Below are 14,641 nucleotides of genomic sequence, written 5' to 3' on the forward strand. Positions count from 1 at the left end.
GTTGGGCAAAGACAATGTCTGCGATCGCCAAGCTGGGAACCTCTGGTTCTGCTGCTTTATGGATGCCCCTTTAGCATGGTGGATGCTATCCAAATTGCTTTACCATTCAACATTTTTTTAATGTTACACACACTTCGAGTCACCACATTATTCTATATGAATTCGGGAAAGCTGCATTGATGGAGAATTTTGCCACCAAGTGCAGTTTTAACTTTGTTTTTTTTTAATAAAAGTTTGAAGATTTACATAAATTTTTTCATATTTTATTTTAAGAGAAATATTAATAATGTATTTTTTAAAAATTTGTTGTTACTATTAAGTGACTCTTACTAAATAATCTTAGTTCATTATTCAATGAAACTAATATAAATTTTATCTAATATTAAAAAATGTGTAAAATTATGCATGAGTCAAGAACGTATAATAACGATCATTTCTCTGTGCTTATACATCCATCCTCAACTAACATTTTGAAGTATTCAGGAAAAAAAAAACGCTTATATGAAATTCAGATTAAAATGGTATGATTATTTTATCCAATTAATGAAAGACAGTTTTAATTGAAATGAATTTATGCAGAGTGTTAATTATCACTGTCGTTTATTTATCCCTACCTCTACTATTAAGAAAAAATTATTTAAAATACTCTTATTAATTCGATTACCGATCAAACTTTATATATAATTCATGAGTACTAATTTTTTATTTTGCTAATCATCAGTACTAATTTTTGAATAAAAACATTTTTATAACTTAATTTTTGTTCATCGTATCAAGTACTTTTTTCATTACATATTTATTTTGTAATTCAATATTAATTCAAACTTTGAATATTTATATTTTTTTCTTTAATGTAAAATATTATTTATTATTGATAGTTATATCATTATCGGTAGAAATATATATTTAATTAATATAATATTAATTTATTAAAAATATAATAATACTCATGCATCTCACAAAAAAAGTTACTACTATAAAATAACATAGACACCTTAAAATAGCAATATTCGTGCTCTTAAATATGTCAGAATATTAAAATAAGGTACTAGTTGTTAAGAAAAAAAAACTTTATAATTGTGATAAAAATCAAAAGGTAATCTCACATGTAGAAAAAATGATGTTATACTTGTAATTTTTTTTACAATTTTTTTATAGTAAATCATTTTTTTCTATCTTTCTTTTATTATAAAATATGTTGTAAATTTTTGTTACAATGATAACATTATTCCTTGTAAAAGTACCAAAGTTAACAAACAGAGGTGCTGACTGGATCTTAATTTCAAACTTACATTTTTGTAATTAAGAAACCAACTTGACTTTAATTTTGTTTATTTCAAAAGATAAAATTAATGTCAAAGAAATGACCTTCTACTTAAAAAAATCTATACTAATAGAAACTTTATGGGGGGGGCCCAAATGACCCTGTGTCGTGTAGGCACTGGTCCATAGGTCCCACATTCCGTAGATGCTGTAACCTTTGCTACGGTATGTTAAGTTGTAACCCCCTGCACATGCAGAATCTCAGGTTCTCTCTTTACTGCTACTACTGAATATATTTACATTTGAATTGAATGTTAACAGATTTTATCTTATCATCATTTTTTATACTTAAAAAAAAAAAAGGAAAAGAAAAAGATTAGGTAGGTAGTTTTGTTATTTCATTGTTGTGCTGGGTTTATTTTACCAAACACAGGCTTCTATTTCGGGTCACTTTCTCTGTTGAGTTCACTTCAGCCATCTTTTATGGTTTGGTTTTTTGCTGTGAAATCTTCTCGGAGAAGAAATGAAAATTAGCCAACCCTTCTTCCTCTCATCTCTCTCACTCTTTCTGCTACTTCTCTTGCATATTTCTTCTGCTCAGATGCCGGGTACCCTCTTCTCTGTTTTTGCCACTTCATGTCCCTTTCCCCCCACCCCCCCTTGATTGGTTTCCATAAAGATTGAGTTTTTTTCTTCTGTAGCACCGGTTTTTGCAATAAAAACTAAAAGGGTGTCTTGTTTCAGTGTTTCTCTTTGTGCTATGCAGCCTCTGTTCTCTGGCATTGATTCTTGCTTTGTTTATATTATTTCTTCTTTTCTCTTTCTTTGTGTTTCCATGTTGAGCCCTAAGGTGTTCTTTTATTCGCGTGGCAATAAAAATTTTATCTTTTTGTGTGTCCTTCAAAATTCAAATTCTGTGGAGCTAAATAATTTTTCTCGCCATTTTGTTTCAATGAGCTGACTGTAACAATTTAGTATGAATATCCTGATGCATAATCAAATACATAAACTAAATAAAGAAGACTGTGATCCAACTCTAAAGCTTATGGTGGGGATTCATGTGTTTTCAGTTTTTTTTTTTTTTTGTAATGGCTGTTGCTTCTAATTATGAGTTATAAAATGCTTAAAATTTTCAATCTTGCATGTGTCTGTGTTGTTCCTTTGTTTTTTGTGCAAAGGGGCATTTTGAAGCTTCATAAATCATGTTTCTGGCAGTGTTATATTAGTAGCTTGCTCAGTTCATGTAACTTAATTAATGGTGATTAGATGCTAACTGTAATGTCAGGTTAAAACAGTGATTAACCATTGGTTGTGATAAGTAATTCTGGTGGAGTGAAGATTATATGGTTCTTGGAACCTGTAGTGATTGTGTAGATCATTAGATTAGTTATTATCAATTTTTACGAAGCGAAGCTTTATATAATTACTATCATTATTTTGCAAACTTCTTTTGAAGTATCACAGTTAAATAAGTTTTTTTCATTTGTCTCAACTCTTGATGGACTTTTTTCTAACAATTAATTGTCTAGATTATCTGCATGATATTTACTTGATTTGACTTCCTTGGTAAAATTTGACTATTAGAGGTAAAATTGTTTATGCAATCAATTCACTTCATCCATGCTGTTATTTGATGACAAATATGTCGTTTTAAGCAGGTTTTGTAAGTTTGGACTGTGGAGGTAAAGAAAAATTCACTGATGAAATTGGTCTTAAATGGACTCCTGATGATAACATTAAGTACGGAGAAATAAGCACTATATCAGTTGCCAACGAGACACGGAAGCAATACACGACACTGCGACACTTTCCTGCTGATTCCAGAAAATACTGCTACACACTTGATGTGTTGAGTAGGACAAGGTACCTACTGAGAGTGACATTCTTGTATGGGAACTTTGATGCAGACAATGTTTATCCAAAATTTGACATTTCTATTGGTGCTACTCATTGGTCGACTATTGTTATATCTGATGCCAACACTGTCGAAGTGAGAGAGCTTATATTTTTGGCTTCAAGTCCTACAGTAAGTGTATGTTTATCAAATGCAACAACTGGGAAGCCATTCATATCTACCCTTGAACTCCGGCAATTCAATGGTTCAGTTTATTATACATACACTGAGGAACACTCTTACCTCAGTGTCTCTGCAAGGATAAATTTTGGTGCAGAGAGTGATGCCCCAATCAGGTATTATGTCAACTCTGTCAGATGATTCATGTTTCATAGCCTGCTTGGTCGCAAATTAATCTTCTAAAGACTCTTTTCTTTGGTATATCATAATATATATGTAGTGTTATGAAGTCTGTTGATTGAAATGCGATGAAGTTACAACTTACAAAGAGTAGTCCTGAATCCTGATGCCAAGGATCCATTTCATTTGGCAAATTATGATACTTTGAAGGGAGGGGTAGTACACATCTTTCACATATATTTTTTTGTTGCTTTCACTAGACAAATCACAAATATCAAATCTTTGTAACTTCCTTCATAGAAAAGAATTACTTCACACAAAGATTATATCTCTGAATGGTGATCATGTTTACTGCATAGTTAGTATTAGCTTGTGTGGTTACTGAATTGAAGCAGTTTCTTTTTACTTAGTAAGTGTATATCTCTGCCATATCAGGTATCCTGATGATCCATTTGATAGAATTTGGGAATCGGATTCTCTCAAGAAAGCAAATTATCTTGTTGATGTTGCTGCCGGAACTAGGAAAATTTCCACCAATTTACCAATTAATGTTGACAGTGATGAAATGCCCCCAGTGAAAGTAATGCAAACTGCTGTAGTGGGTACCAATGGATCTCTAACATACCGGTTGAACTTGGATGGCTTTCCTGGTATTGGATGGGCATTCACCTATTTTGCAGAGATTGAAGATTTGGCTGAAGAAGAATCCAGAAAATTCAGGCTTGTACTTCCAGGGCATCCTGATATTAGTAAGGATGTGGTAAATATTGAAGAAAATGCTCCAGGAAAATATCGCCTTTACGAACCAGGATTCACCAATTTATCCCTACCCTTTGTGTTGTCCTTTAAATTTGCCAAAACATCTGATTCTTCCAGGGGCCCTCTTCTAAATGCCATGGAGATTAATAAGTATCTTGAGAAAAATAATGGCTCTCCTGATGGTAAGTCCCTATTTTGTTTAGGTAACTTGTGACTGTAGTAGAGTAACTACTTAACAAATATATCTATTACAAAACTGGTTTATTTGTCCAATCTTTTTTGGAGCATCCTAATTTTTTGAGTACTTGGTTTGCAGGAGAAGCTATATTGAGTGTACTTTCGCAATACTCATCAGCAGATTGGGCACAAGAAGGGGGTGATCCATGTCTACCTGTTCCATGGTCATGGATCCGCTGTAACACAGATCAGCAGCCAAGAATAGTCTCAATGTAATGGTTCATTTTTTCTAAGGTTTTTATTTTGTCTATATGTGAGTTTCACACGGTAAATTACTGTGTGAAAAGAAAATTTCAAGTGATATGATAACTACTTTGTATTGATGGTGATGGCAGTTTGTTGTCTAATAAAAACTTGACCGGGAATATTCCTTTGGACATCACCAAATTGACTGGTCTGGTAGAATTGTAAGTTTTATATTACTTTCTTATTTTGATTCAATGAAACTACAGTGTCTGGTGTTTGTTCTATCAAACTGCAGTGGCATAATGATTTGATTTATGGATGTAGATGGCTTGATGGAAATATGTTGACTGGCCCAATACCAGATTTCACTGGATGCATGGACTTAAAGATCATGTAATGGTGGTTGATAAGTTCTTCCTTTATTCATGTTTTTTCAGTTTTCAGTTCACTTCAACCATTTTCTCTTGCAGTCATCTCGAGAACAATCAGTTGACTGGTGCGCTCCCAACCTCTTTGGCAAACCTTCCAAATTTGAGGGAACTGTAAGCTATCTGGAACTATAAGCTATCTGGAACTATAAGTTGTTTGTTCAAATTGGATATTGGCATACATTTGATACATTCAAATATCAGGAGCTTAGCAATAATCACTGAAATAAGCATCTTTTTGTTAATGACACTTGAGTCATTTCTAAATCAAGTGAAATACTCCATTTATTTTCATACAATTTTGATAACACTTTTAATGATTGCAGGTATGTCCAAAATAATAGGTTGTCTGGAACTGTACCATCAGGTCTTCTGAGCAAAGATTTGGTTTTGAAGTGAGTGCCGTATTTACTTGAAATTAAACATAATAGAGTATTATGCGTGCAAAAGAGGAGGCATGTTGCATCTTAGGAGAATTAATGGAAATATACAAAAGATATGTTGGATGCTTTTGCAATGTTCTGCCCTGTTCAATGCAATTATTTTCATTCTAGATCTTAATCTTAGCAAATGGCGTATAATACATAAATAACAGTTAAACAATGAAGTGAAATGAAATGGTTGCTTCATAACAAGAGAAGCCAACGTTCCTGTTGTGATCAGTTAAGTAAAAACCTGATTTTGTAAAGTGTGGAACAATCAGATATGCATGCAGAGATGCTTTTTTTTGTTTGGATTTCATATATATTAATTGTACCTTTTAGTATGCCATTGACCAATATCCATGTTGCATACTCCCCTCCTTTGTCATTTTTGTTCTTTTCATATCTATCCTCACCTTTCTCTTGGATGATTTTACTTCATCTTTTGGTTTCTGAATTTTGATTGTGTTGCTTTGATTGCTTGAATAAATGTTGAATCTGTCAGCTAACATGACAGTCCTTCAGTATATTTTGACATTCTGGATTTTTTCCTTGAAATGCTAATACTTCTAACTGATCAATATATTTGTTCTAGGTTCATTCTTATCGCCCTTTTTTTTGGCAAATTTTCTAATACCTTCATGACCATATTTACATAATGATCACTACTTTTATTTTGGCCCTCAACAGCTACTCTGGAAACATTAATCTTCATAAAGGGAGCAGAAAAAATAGCCACACCAATGTGATTATTGGTTCAGTAACTGGGGCTGTCGTTCTACTTTTGGCCACTATCATATCTTGCTTGTTTATGCATAAAGGAAAGAAAAATTATTCTAAACAAGGTAGGATTCTGAATCAAAATTATATATTATTTCTTTCTGAGATTTGTGATTGCAAAATGTAATGTATTTGTTTACACTCTTCATAGATGGCCTGGTTTCTCTCCCTTCTCAAAGTTTGGATTCTTCTAAGAGTGTTGGTCCTGCAGAAGCTGCTCACTGCTTCAGCTTTTCTGAAATTGAAAATTCTACAAATAATTTTGAGAAAGAAGTAGGTTCTGGAGGTTTTGGAGTTGTTTACTATGGGAAACTGAAAGATGGAAAAGAGATAGCAGTTAAAGTTCTAACCACTAATTCTTATCAAGGAAAACGAGAGTTCTCCAATGAGGTAAACCTCTTTCAGTATTCCACCATTGCAACCTATAATTCGGTTGGAATTGAATAGATATTTTTATTATAGCTATATTTTTGTTTGATCCAGGTGACTCTTCTCTCAAGAATACATCACAGAAACTTAGTACAACTTCTTGGTTATTGCCGAGAAGATGAAAATAGCATGCTTATTTATGAGTTCATGCATAATGGAACTCTGAAGGAACATCTTTATGGTATGTAATCCTCATTGATTTAAATCAAGGAGCTGTAGTCCATACGCTCAATTGTGCCTAACTTCTTGTAGGTCCATTAACAAGAGGACGGAGTATTAATTGGATTAAGCGTCTTGAGATTGCAGAAGATGCTGCAAAAGGTTCATATCGCTAATGCATCATTTAAGATGATAGTATTAAATACCTTTTCCCTCTAATTTTACTATCAGATTGTTAATTGTGTTATTGTCATGATTTTTCAGGGATTGAATATCTTCACGCAGGCTGTGTTCCTGCAGTCATCCATAGAGACTTAAAAAGCAGCAATATTCTTCTTGACAAGCACATGAGAGCCAAGGTTTCTGATTTTGGTCTTTCTAAACTTGCTGTTGATGGAGCCTCCCATGTTTCTAGTGTAGTTCGGGGGACATTAGGATATGTGGATCCTGAGTAAGGCCTCAACTATTTTCCATGAATTTGTGTGTTTGCCTGAAATGAAGTAAACGTGGTCTTTACTTGAGTTTGATTCCCGAAGTTCCCTATCTCTATTCTCTGATTAACCACAGTTTATCACTATAACTTTCAACAGGTACTATATTTCCCAGCAGCTTACTGACAAGAGTGATATATACAGTTTTGGTGTAATTCTTCTTGAACTCATATCTGGTCAAGAAGCAATATCTAATAACAACTTTGGAGCAAATTGCCGAAACATAGTCCAGTGGGTGAGTTTTAATTTCCTTGTTGACATAGAATTTTGAAGCATAAATGTATCATATAATTCTAAAACCCTTTGTAAGTATGCATGTGTAAATTTATAAAGTGGCAAGAGAAGAAAATTCTTCCATTAATATAACTTATAACAATACTTTCGCATTGCATAGATATGATGAACTTCCATATAAAATTGAATTACATTTCTCTAAACTATATTATTTCACAGGCAAAATTACACATTGAGAGTGGAGATATACAAGGTATTATTGATCCTGCGCTACAAAACAACTATGACCTACAATCAATGTGGAAAATAGCAGAGAAAGCATTGATGTGTGTTGAGCCTCATGCAAATATGAGGCCATCAATTTCAGAAGTTCTGAAGGACATCCAAGATGCAATCGCTATTGAGAGAGAGGCCGAAGGCAATTTTAATGAGCCAAGAAATTCAGTTCATTCTTCTATCAACACAGGTTCTATGGATTTGGTTGCAACTGAGAGCTACGTTTCAATTGATGAGTCCATTGCACAGCCTACTCCACGATAGAGTAAACATTGCATGCATGCACAGATTTTTCCTATTCCTTTCTCCGATTTTAATTTTTCTGTTTCCTTTGATTTTTAACATATGGGCAAGGCCTTGCTGCACATAACATGGTAGTTGGTTTCAATTTTTGCCTTTTGTTGCTCAGTTGAATGTGGCAACATTAATATAGCATATCCACAGTGTTTTTCGACTCGTACATTCAGTAAATCAAATGTGTATGTATATTGAAAAAAACAATGATGTTCATACACTTCAGATTATTTTCGCCTTTTTATATACCTATTTTTCTTTTTCTCTTTTCTCTGTGGTATCTCTCATTTCTTCTTCTTCATTTTTGTCTCTCCTTTTTCCTACTTCTATGTCCCAAGAATGAGCCATACAATAACCTTTCTCTATACTGAAGTTAGTGTCCATGATATACTTTGATGGACAATCATTTCAAAAATAATATCATTTGTACTAAATACTCATTTTAGTATCTCAAATTATTCAATTATTTTAATTATTTATGCAAAATAACAATAAAAAATAAATTAAAAAATTATTAGAATGAGATATTTTAAAAAATTAAAGACTAAAGTAAAGTTTTTGTAAAGTTAATGATTAAAAAATGTATTAATATTTATATATATATATTTTTTAATTTTTGTTTTGTTTTATTTCATCCAAACAAAGCATTTAAAGTTGATTTCGCTTGAATTTGATAGTATAAAATTATTTATACCAAAATGTGAGTTTTGGAATAGATAATAAATTATTCATAGGCATACAAAAGTATTAAAGAAAAAAGTATATTAATAAATTATAAATAAGTTAATTCGAGACTTTACAACATGATACTAATCTGTTTTCCAAACTTTTTAATGGGTGATCAAATTAACATAAATTTGAAATAAACTAAAAAATTAAATAATTAATCGATTAGATTAAACTTTAGATTTAAAATTTTGAAAATTGACTAGTTCAAATTATTTTTTTTCGTATAATACGATGTTATTATATCATTTATTAATATGATCCAAGTTTGTTTATTAATGAATTCAATCAATCTCGAATCAATTTAAATTAAAACAGATTGAATTAAAATTATATTCGAAATCAAATTCATTGAATAATAATATAAAAAAAATTACATTAAATTGGTTGAACTTTTCTTTCGAAATTTATATATTTTACAATTCATTCAATAACCTGCCCCGTATACTACTCTTTTCGAATTCCTACTGTAATTGAAAGTATTATTTTATCTGCTTAAAGAACGACAAATTGGTATAGAAAATAAAAGTTTTTTTCTTCTGTTTTATTATTATTTATTATTCTAATATTTAGGCATTGCATTAGATATTTGACTACTTCAATTAGAATCGGGTGGTACTCATCCAAAAGTTTTTAATTTATTTGTAGACAAAAAATAAAGCAAAATCGAAACATAATATGACCAACTTAAAGGGTTTTTTTTTATGCGAAGAAAAATAGAAAAATAATTATTAACTAATGATTTACCTATTTATTTTCATATTTATCAATCATTACATTAAAATGGTATATAAAATATTCAATATAACTATATTTTATTTATAATTAAACAAGTAAACAAAATTTACTATTTTATTATTTCCTCATTTAAATAATAATAAAATAATTAGAATATAATTGATTTCCTTTTTAAAAATAGTTTTTTTTTGAAAAAAATATAGTATAACGCGTGCAAATCAAAGTGATCAATACTCGTATTAAATGTAGCTTCTTCAGGAGGAATGTATTTTAGAGAATAAATATTACTTATATTTAAATAGTTAAATTTGCGAAAAAAATTCAAGTATAATCGTTATAAATTTCAAGATTAATTATAGTCTTCATCGTTGATTTCTTAATTTCTTTGATGTTTAATAAAATGTTTTTAATTTATATTTTTATATTATTTTAAATTTTTAATTAGTAATTTATAAAAAAATGAATTAGCAAAATTGTAAAAAAAATTAATTTGTAAAACTGAAAAAATTTGTAATATTATATTATTACATACATTAGGGAAATTGTTTAGAATGAAAAATATTAAATAATTTTTGTTAAACGAAATGTCAGTAGCCAGTGTAATTTACGCTTTTAAATCTCCCGGTACTTGTGTACCTCTCACGTAATATTGAAACGATAAAACTAATATTTTATTATCTGAAACTGGGATCATTGGTAATTTTAAAACTTAAAGCTAGAAAATTTCTTAAATAGTCCCTAAAACTGTGTTTCATCATTCAATTTTGGGAAAAAAATATTTCATATATAAATTTGTATAGAATAATAGACGTTAAAATAAAAAAAAAAGATAAAAATTATATATTTTATATATATTTTTAAACTGGCAATAATAAAACAACTATTTTAAAATAAATTGAATGAAACGCGTATCAAATCCAATTTAGTTTTAATTTTTCGATCAATATATTAGATAGTCTCTTTAATAAATCTGAAATTAAAGAAATTCTAAAAATGACATTTTTTTAATAATCAAAATATCAAATGAGTACTAGATTGGTTTCCCTTGTTTTCTTTTATGCATAAAAAAGGCCCAACAACCAATAAGAGAAAGGAAGGGAAGGAAAGAAGGTAAAAAAGAAAACGGACGGTGGCGATAGAAGCCACACTCTCATCTCCATCGTCTCCTCACTCCTCTCTCTCACATCACTTCTCCAGCGTCCATTCTCGCGCCAAATACAAATCTCATCACATCGTAACATTCAGGTAACTTTTTTTATTTTCCCTCTCTCTCCAATTTCTCTCTCTAGGGTTTCTCCATGCCTTTCCCTTTCTTTGTAACGTTAGGGTTCCGGCGACCATGGCCGATACCCCCGCGAGTCCCGCCGGCGGTGGCAGCCACGAGAGCGGCGACCACAGCCCCCGCTCTAATTTCCGCGAGCAGGACCGTTTTCTCCCCATCGCCAACATTAGCCGCATCATGAAGAAAGCGCTACCTCCTAACGGAAAGATCGCTAAGGACGCAAAAGAAACCGTTCAGGAATGCGTCTCTGAGTTCATCAGCTTCATCACCAGCGAGTACGGTTCTTCTTCTTTTCTCATTCGTGCTTTCGTTGTGATTCTGTGGAGTGAATGAATTGTGAACTGTGTTAATGTTTCGCAGGGCGAGCGACAAGTGCCAGAGAGAGAAGAGGAAGACTATTAACGGCGACGATTTGCTTTGGGCTATGGCCACTCTCGGTTTCGAAGATTACATCGATCCCTTAAAGATTTACCTCGGCGCTTACAGAGAAGTAATATTAATTTACATTTGGTTAATGCAGTTTTGGTTTCGTGGAGGTGAACTTTCACTGATGTGTTTTTTCTCCCTTTCATTGATTGAATTTCTCGTGTGCCGATTGAAATGTTGCAGATTGAGGTAATTTTAAATGAATAGTTATTTAGCTTTGTGATTTTTTGTGTTCAACTGTGCGTTTTTGTTATTGTGTTTGTGATCTCTGAAATTGTGGTTTGACAGGGTGATTCCAAGGGTTCGGCCAAGGGTGGAGATGCATCTGCTAAGAAGGATGTTTATCCGAGTCCTAATTCCCAGGTGGACAACGTATATACATGCACTGTTCCTGATTGCATTGCTGGGAATATATTTAGAGTACAATGACATTGACATCTGATGTTGGATTTTCTTGTGGATTTGACAGCTTGTTCATCAAGGTTCTTACTCACAAGGCGTTAATTACTCGAATTCTCAGGTGATTAATCACTTACTCTGTAATGCAATATATCTCGTTCTTCCTTTGCTTCTGCGGTCGCATTGATAAATGAAGATGCTGAGATTGCTGTTTAATCCCCAATGACTGCAATGTAGTACGAGATACTGACGCTTCGTTTGCAGGAACTTCTACTTCTAAACCCTTCTCCTCCTAAACACTTTTTATTTGAAGTTCAATTTAGTTAAAATGTTTGTCATTATGTTGGTTGATTGGTTATAATAAGTAATACCATTTTGATTTTTTGGTTGAAATTTTGAAGATGTACATCTTAAGGAGTCCCACTTGGGATTAATCCCTGCCTGATGACTATGAATTAGATACATTTGATTGGTTGTGCATGTATAGACCCCCCATTGAAGGCGTGGATGAAATACTCTGAACTTGGTTTATTAAGGCCTGGATGTATCTCTCTTTCCTCTCTTGCACTCTCTAAGCTTGATTTTGGTTTATTAAGGGCTGTTCGATATGTGCACTATCTCGGAATTGCATTTTTTTAATCTAGTCTTGTTAGGGATTTTCAATCTTTAATAAACTATACAACTGCAAAGTATTAGAATACGTCAAAGCTGCCATGGCCCCTGCACTCTTTGCACTTTCTTTTTGCAAAATTCGTTAGAAATGGATTTGGTTTTGTTGGGGATCTGCAATGGTGGTGGTAGGTTTCTTTAGTGATATCAAACCTCAACAATGATCATTTTTTTGGGCCTAATCATTGTTATTGCTGCGTGAGTCATGCCATTTACCTCAGTTCTTCCCTTGTTTGGATGATTGGAGTCTTTTCCTCCCACTTGTATTGTTACTGAAACTTGATCTTAAGCTTTTGCTTTCCTATTTTCACTTGCCTTTGTTTGATAAAGCATGTAAACTTCTTTTCTAAAGTTGTGCAGAAACATTATGCTGTTTACTTTAGTTATAGGAGATAATGTTTATTTCCTGCTATTACATAGCACAGTGATGCCTTAATTTCAAAACATTTCTGGTTGTGAATCCTTGATTAGATGAACTGTCTTAAGCTATAAGGTTAAATAATCCTCAAGAAGTCAGATACCTTACTGGCTACTTGGTAGTAGTTAAATTGGAAGTATATTTGAATTGGTAAATTAAATGATCCTTCCTTGTCTTCAGAGAATTACATGGAAATACCATCGCTAATTGTTGGCACTTACAAATTGTAATGCCCTTTCTCTGTTTAATCATTGTGTTTTAAACCATTCTTATCTTTAAGTACTCTAGCCTCTAGGACCATATTGTCATTGGCTTTTCTTATGGGGTTTAATAATTAATCTTTAATATCGAAGCTGGAATTTTTAGTTCTTATAAAACACATATGAAAGAGAATGTTTTGCCCAATTAATATAGCATTAATGGTGGCATTATTTAAGAAAAACTTTTATTTAGAATTTGTTTTCCTTGAATCCAAGTGGAAGTTGTAGAAATAAAAATGTTAAGATGAATGAGTGGCCACATAAGAATGGATTAGATAAAAAATGATTGTATATGCCACAATATTGGTCGCGTGCAATGAAGGCCACGGGAGATATTATTGAAGAGAAATTGATGACTTTCTTTTTAAGTCCAGTAGAAAAGAGTAAATGGAGATTCAAAAGAACTTTAGAAAAAAATATTAAAAGATTTAGTGATAAATGTGGTTTCTGAGAATTTGATTTTCGATTAAGTTCAATGGCGAATGTGATTTATGTAGTCAATCTCATTTAGAATACGAATTGTTTGTTGTTTTCCTTGAATCCAACATATCAAAATGGTGAGCATGCTTCTTTTATTTATAACATGGATGGTTTTCCTCTTTGGTTTGTAAGTTATATCTTTGTTTAAGGAATTTTAGCTCAAGCAACTAAACATTTACAGGTGATGGAATTATTATATTAATTTTGTCTCTTTCAATTTTCAGCCCCAGGCACAACATATGATGGTTCCCATGCAAGGCCCAGAGTAGACATGGACCCTTCTTCCGTGTATGACGTGTGATTTAAATGCCGTAAAGCTTTAGTATTTGCCCTTGGCATATTGAAAGCATTTTATGATTTGTGAATACTGACTTTAGGAGATGTTGGTTCCTGACCAGATATTATTTATTAAGGCTTGCATATCATATTATCTTTGGAGAAGAATCATTATTCATAAGTTGTAAATCCCGGAACCATGCTTGTCTGATTCCATCAGTTGTCTTGGCAAAGACTAAAGATTTTATGTAACTGATTGGAAGCATAAATTGGTATAGTTCTTTACCTTCTTTTCTGTAGCACATTGGACGACGGTGCTGCCAAATTTAAAATCCTTTTGTTGTTGACGTGATGGGATTATGTTATTAGGCTGAGCAATAGTTTATTTTATCTATTCTCCCAATGCATATATTTATACTTGCGATAATGCCAATGACTACAGCAAACTATTTTTCCTGAGTTAGCTACATAAATCAAATAAGGGCGGTTTTACGTAAAAAATCATTTTAGAAATATTGAAAACATTTTTTTTTAACAAAATTTTTATAATAAAAATGTAATTAAAATAAGATTTTACTGTAAATCAAAAATAAAAATTAAAAATAATTTCTAAACCAGACAGCGTAAATGTATTCGTTTTCGAAAGGCCATTTGGATCAAGGTCGTTAATGGTTTGGGTTTCAAATCTTTCATACGTAACTCTTAACTCTTCTGAGGGGAGATTCGGTTGGTACTCTTCATTTCTCCGCACATTGGAATGTCAAAAATAATAAAAACATCGATTAATTTTTTAATCTTTATCATAAAATTAAATT

General features: G+C 32.0%; 2 protein-coding genes across 3 annotated transcripts; both read left to right on the plus strand.

Annotated features, from left to right (window-relative positions):
• Positions 1 to 1,684: 1,684 nt before the first annotated feature.
• LOC113872009 (probable LRR receptor-like serine/threonine-protein kinase At1g67720) lies at positions 1,685 to 8,417 on the plus strand. The gene is made up of 15 exons (XM_027509159.1): positions 1,685 to 1,871; positions 2,922 to 3,453; positions 3,893 to 4,398; positions 4,533 to 4,665; positions 4,789 to 4,860; positions 4,964 to 5,032; positions 5,110 to 5,181; positions 5,394 to 5,462; positions 6,180 to 6,334; positions 6,421 to 6,659; positions 6,753 to 6,879; positions 6,951 to 7,019; positions 7,122 to 7,308; positions 7,448 to 7,583; positions 7,802 to 8,417. The coding sequence occupies exons 1-15, from the start codon at positions 1,787 to 1,789 to the stop codon at positions 8,120 to 8,122; spliced, it is 2,772 nt and encodes a 923-aa protein (XP_027364960.1). The 5' UTR covers positions 1,685 to 1,786; the 3' UTR covers positions 8,123 to 8,417.
• A 2,351-nt stretch (positions 8,418 to 10,768) lies between these two features.
• Positions 10,769 to 14,175, plus strand: LOC113872011 (nuclear transcription factor Y subunit B-1-like). 2 transcript variants are annotated; one of them, XM_027509163.1, is made up of 7 exons: positions 10,769 to 10,861; positions 10,943 to 11,173; positions 11,259 to 11,388; positions 11,508 to 11,513; positions 11,613 to 11,687; positions 11,794 to 11,844; positions 13,775 to 14,175. In XM_027509163.1, exons 2-7 carry the CDS (start codon positions 10,956 to 10,958, stop codon positions 13,817 to 13,819), a joined length of 525 nt encoding a protein of 174 aa, XP_027364964.1. In that variant the 5' UTR covers positions 10,769 to 10,861; positions 10,943 to 10,955; the 3' UTR covers positions 13,820 to 14,175. The 2 variants fall into 2 exon arrangements, with proteins under 2 accessions (XP_027364964.1, XP_027364965.1); XM_027509164.1 differs by lacking the exon at positions 10,769 to 10,861 and having other exon boundaries at positions 10,895 to 11,173; positions 13,781 to 14,028.
• Positions 14,176 to 14,641: the final 466 nt, after the last annotated feature.

The sequence above is a fragment of the Abrus precatorius genome, unplaced genomic scaffold, assembly GCF_003935025.1.
Source record: "Abrus precatorius isolate BTA unplaced genomic scaffold, Abrus_2018 Scaffold7, whole genome shotgun sequence".
NCBI lineage: Eukaryota > Viridiplantae > Streptophyta > Magnoliopsida > Fabales > Fabaceae > Abrus > Abrus precatorius.

Excerpts from the sequence above, each read along its gene's own strand:
- LOC113872009 (XM_027509159.1), top strand. The coding sequence starts at position 1,787 with ATGAAAATTAGCCAACCCTTCTTCCTCTCATCTCTCTCACTCTTTCTG. Across the intron at positions 3,454-3,892 it reads GAGAGTGATGCCCCAATCAG|GTATCCTGATGATCCATTTG; the intron begins GTATTATGTCAA and ends CTGCCATATCAG. Across the intron at positions 6,880-6,950 it reads TCTGAAGGAACATCTTTATG|GTCCATTAACAAGAGGACGG; the intron begins GTATGTAATCCT and ends AACTTCTTGTAG.
- LOC113872011 (XM_027509163.1), top strand. The coding sequence starts at position 10,956 with ATGGCCGATACCCCCGCGAGTCCCGCCGGCGGTGGCAGCCACGAGAGC. Across the intron at positions 11,174-11,258 it reads ATCAGCTTCATCACCAGCGA|GGCGAGCGACAAGTGCCAGA; the intron begins GTACGGTTCTTC and ends AATGTTTCGCAG. Across the intron at positions 11,845-13,774 it reads TTAATTACTCGAATTCTCAG|CCCCAGGCACAACATATGAT; the intron begins GTGATTAATCAC and ends TTCAATTTTCAG.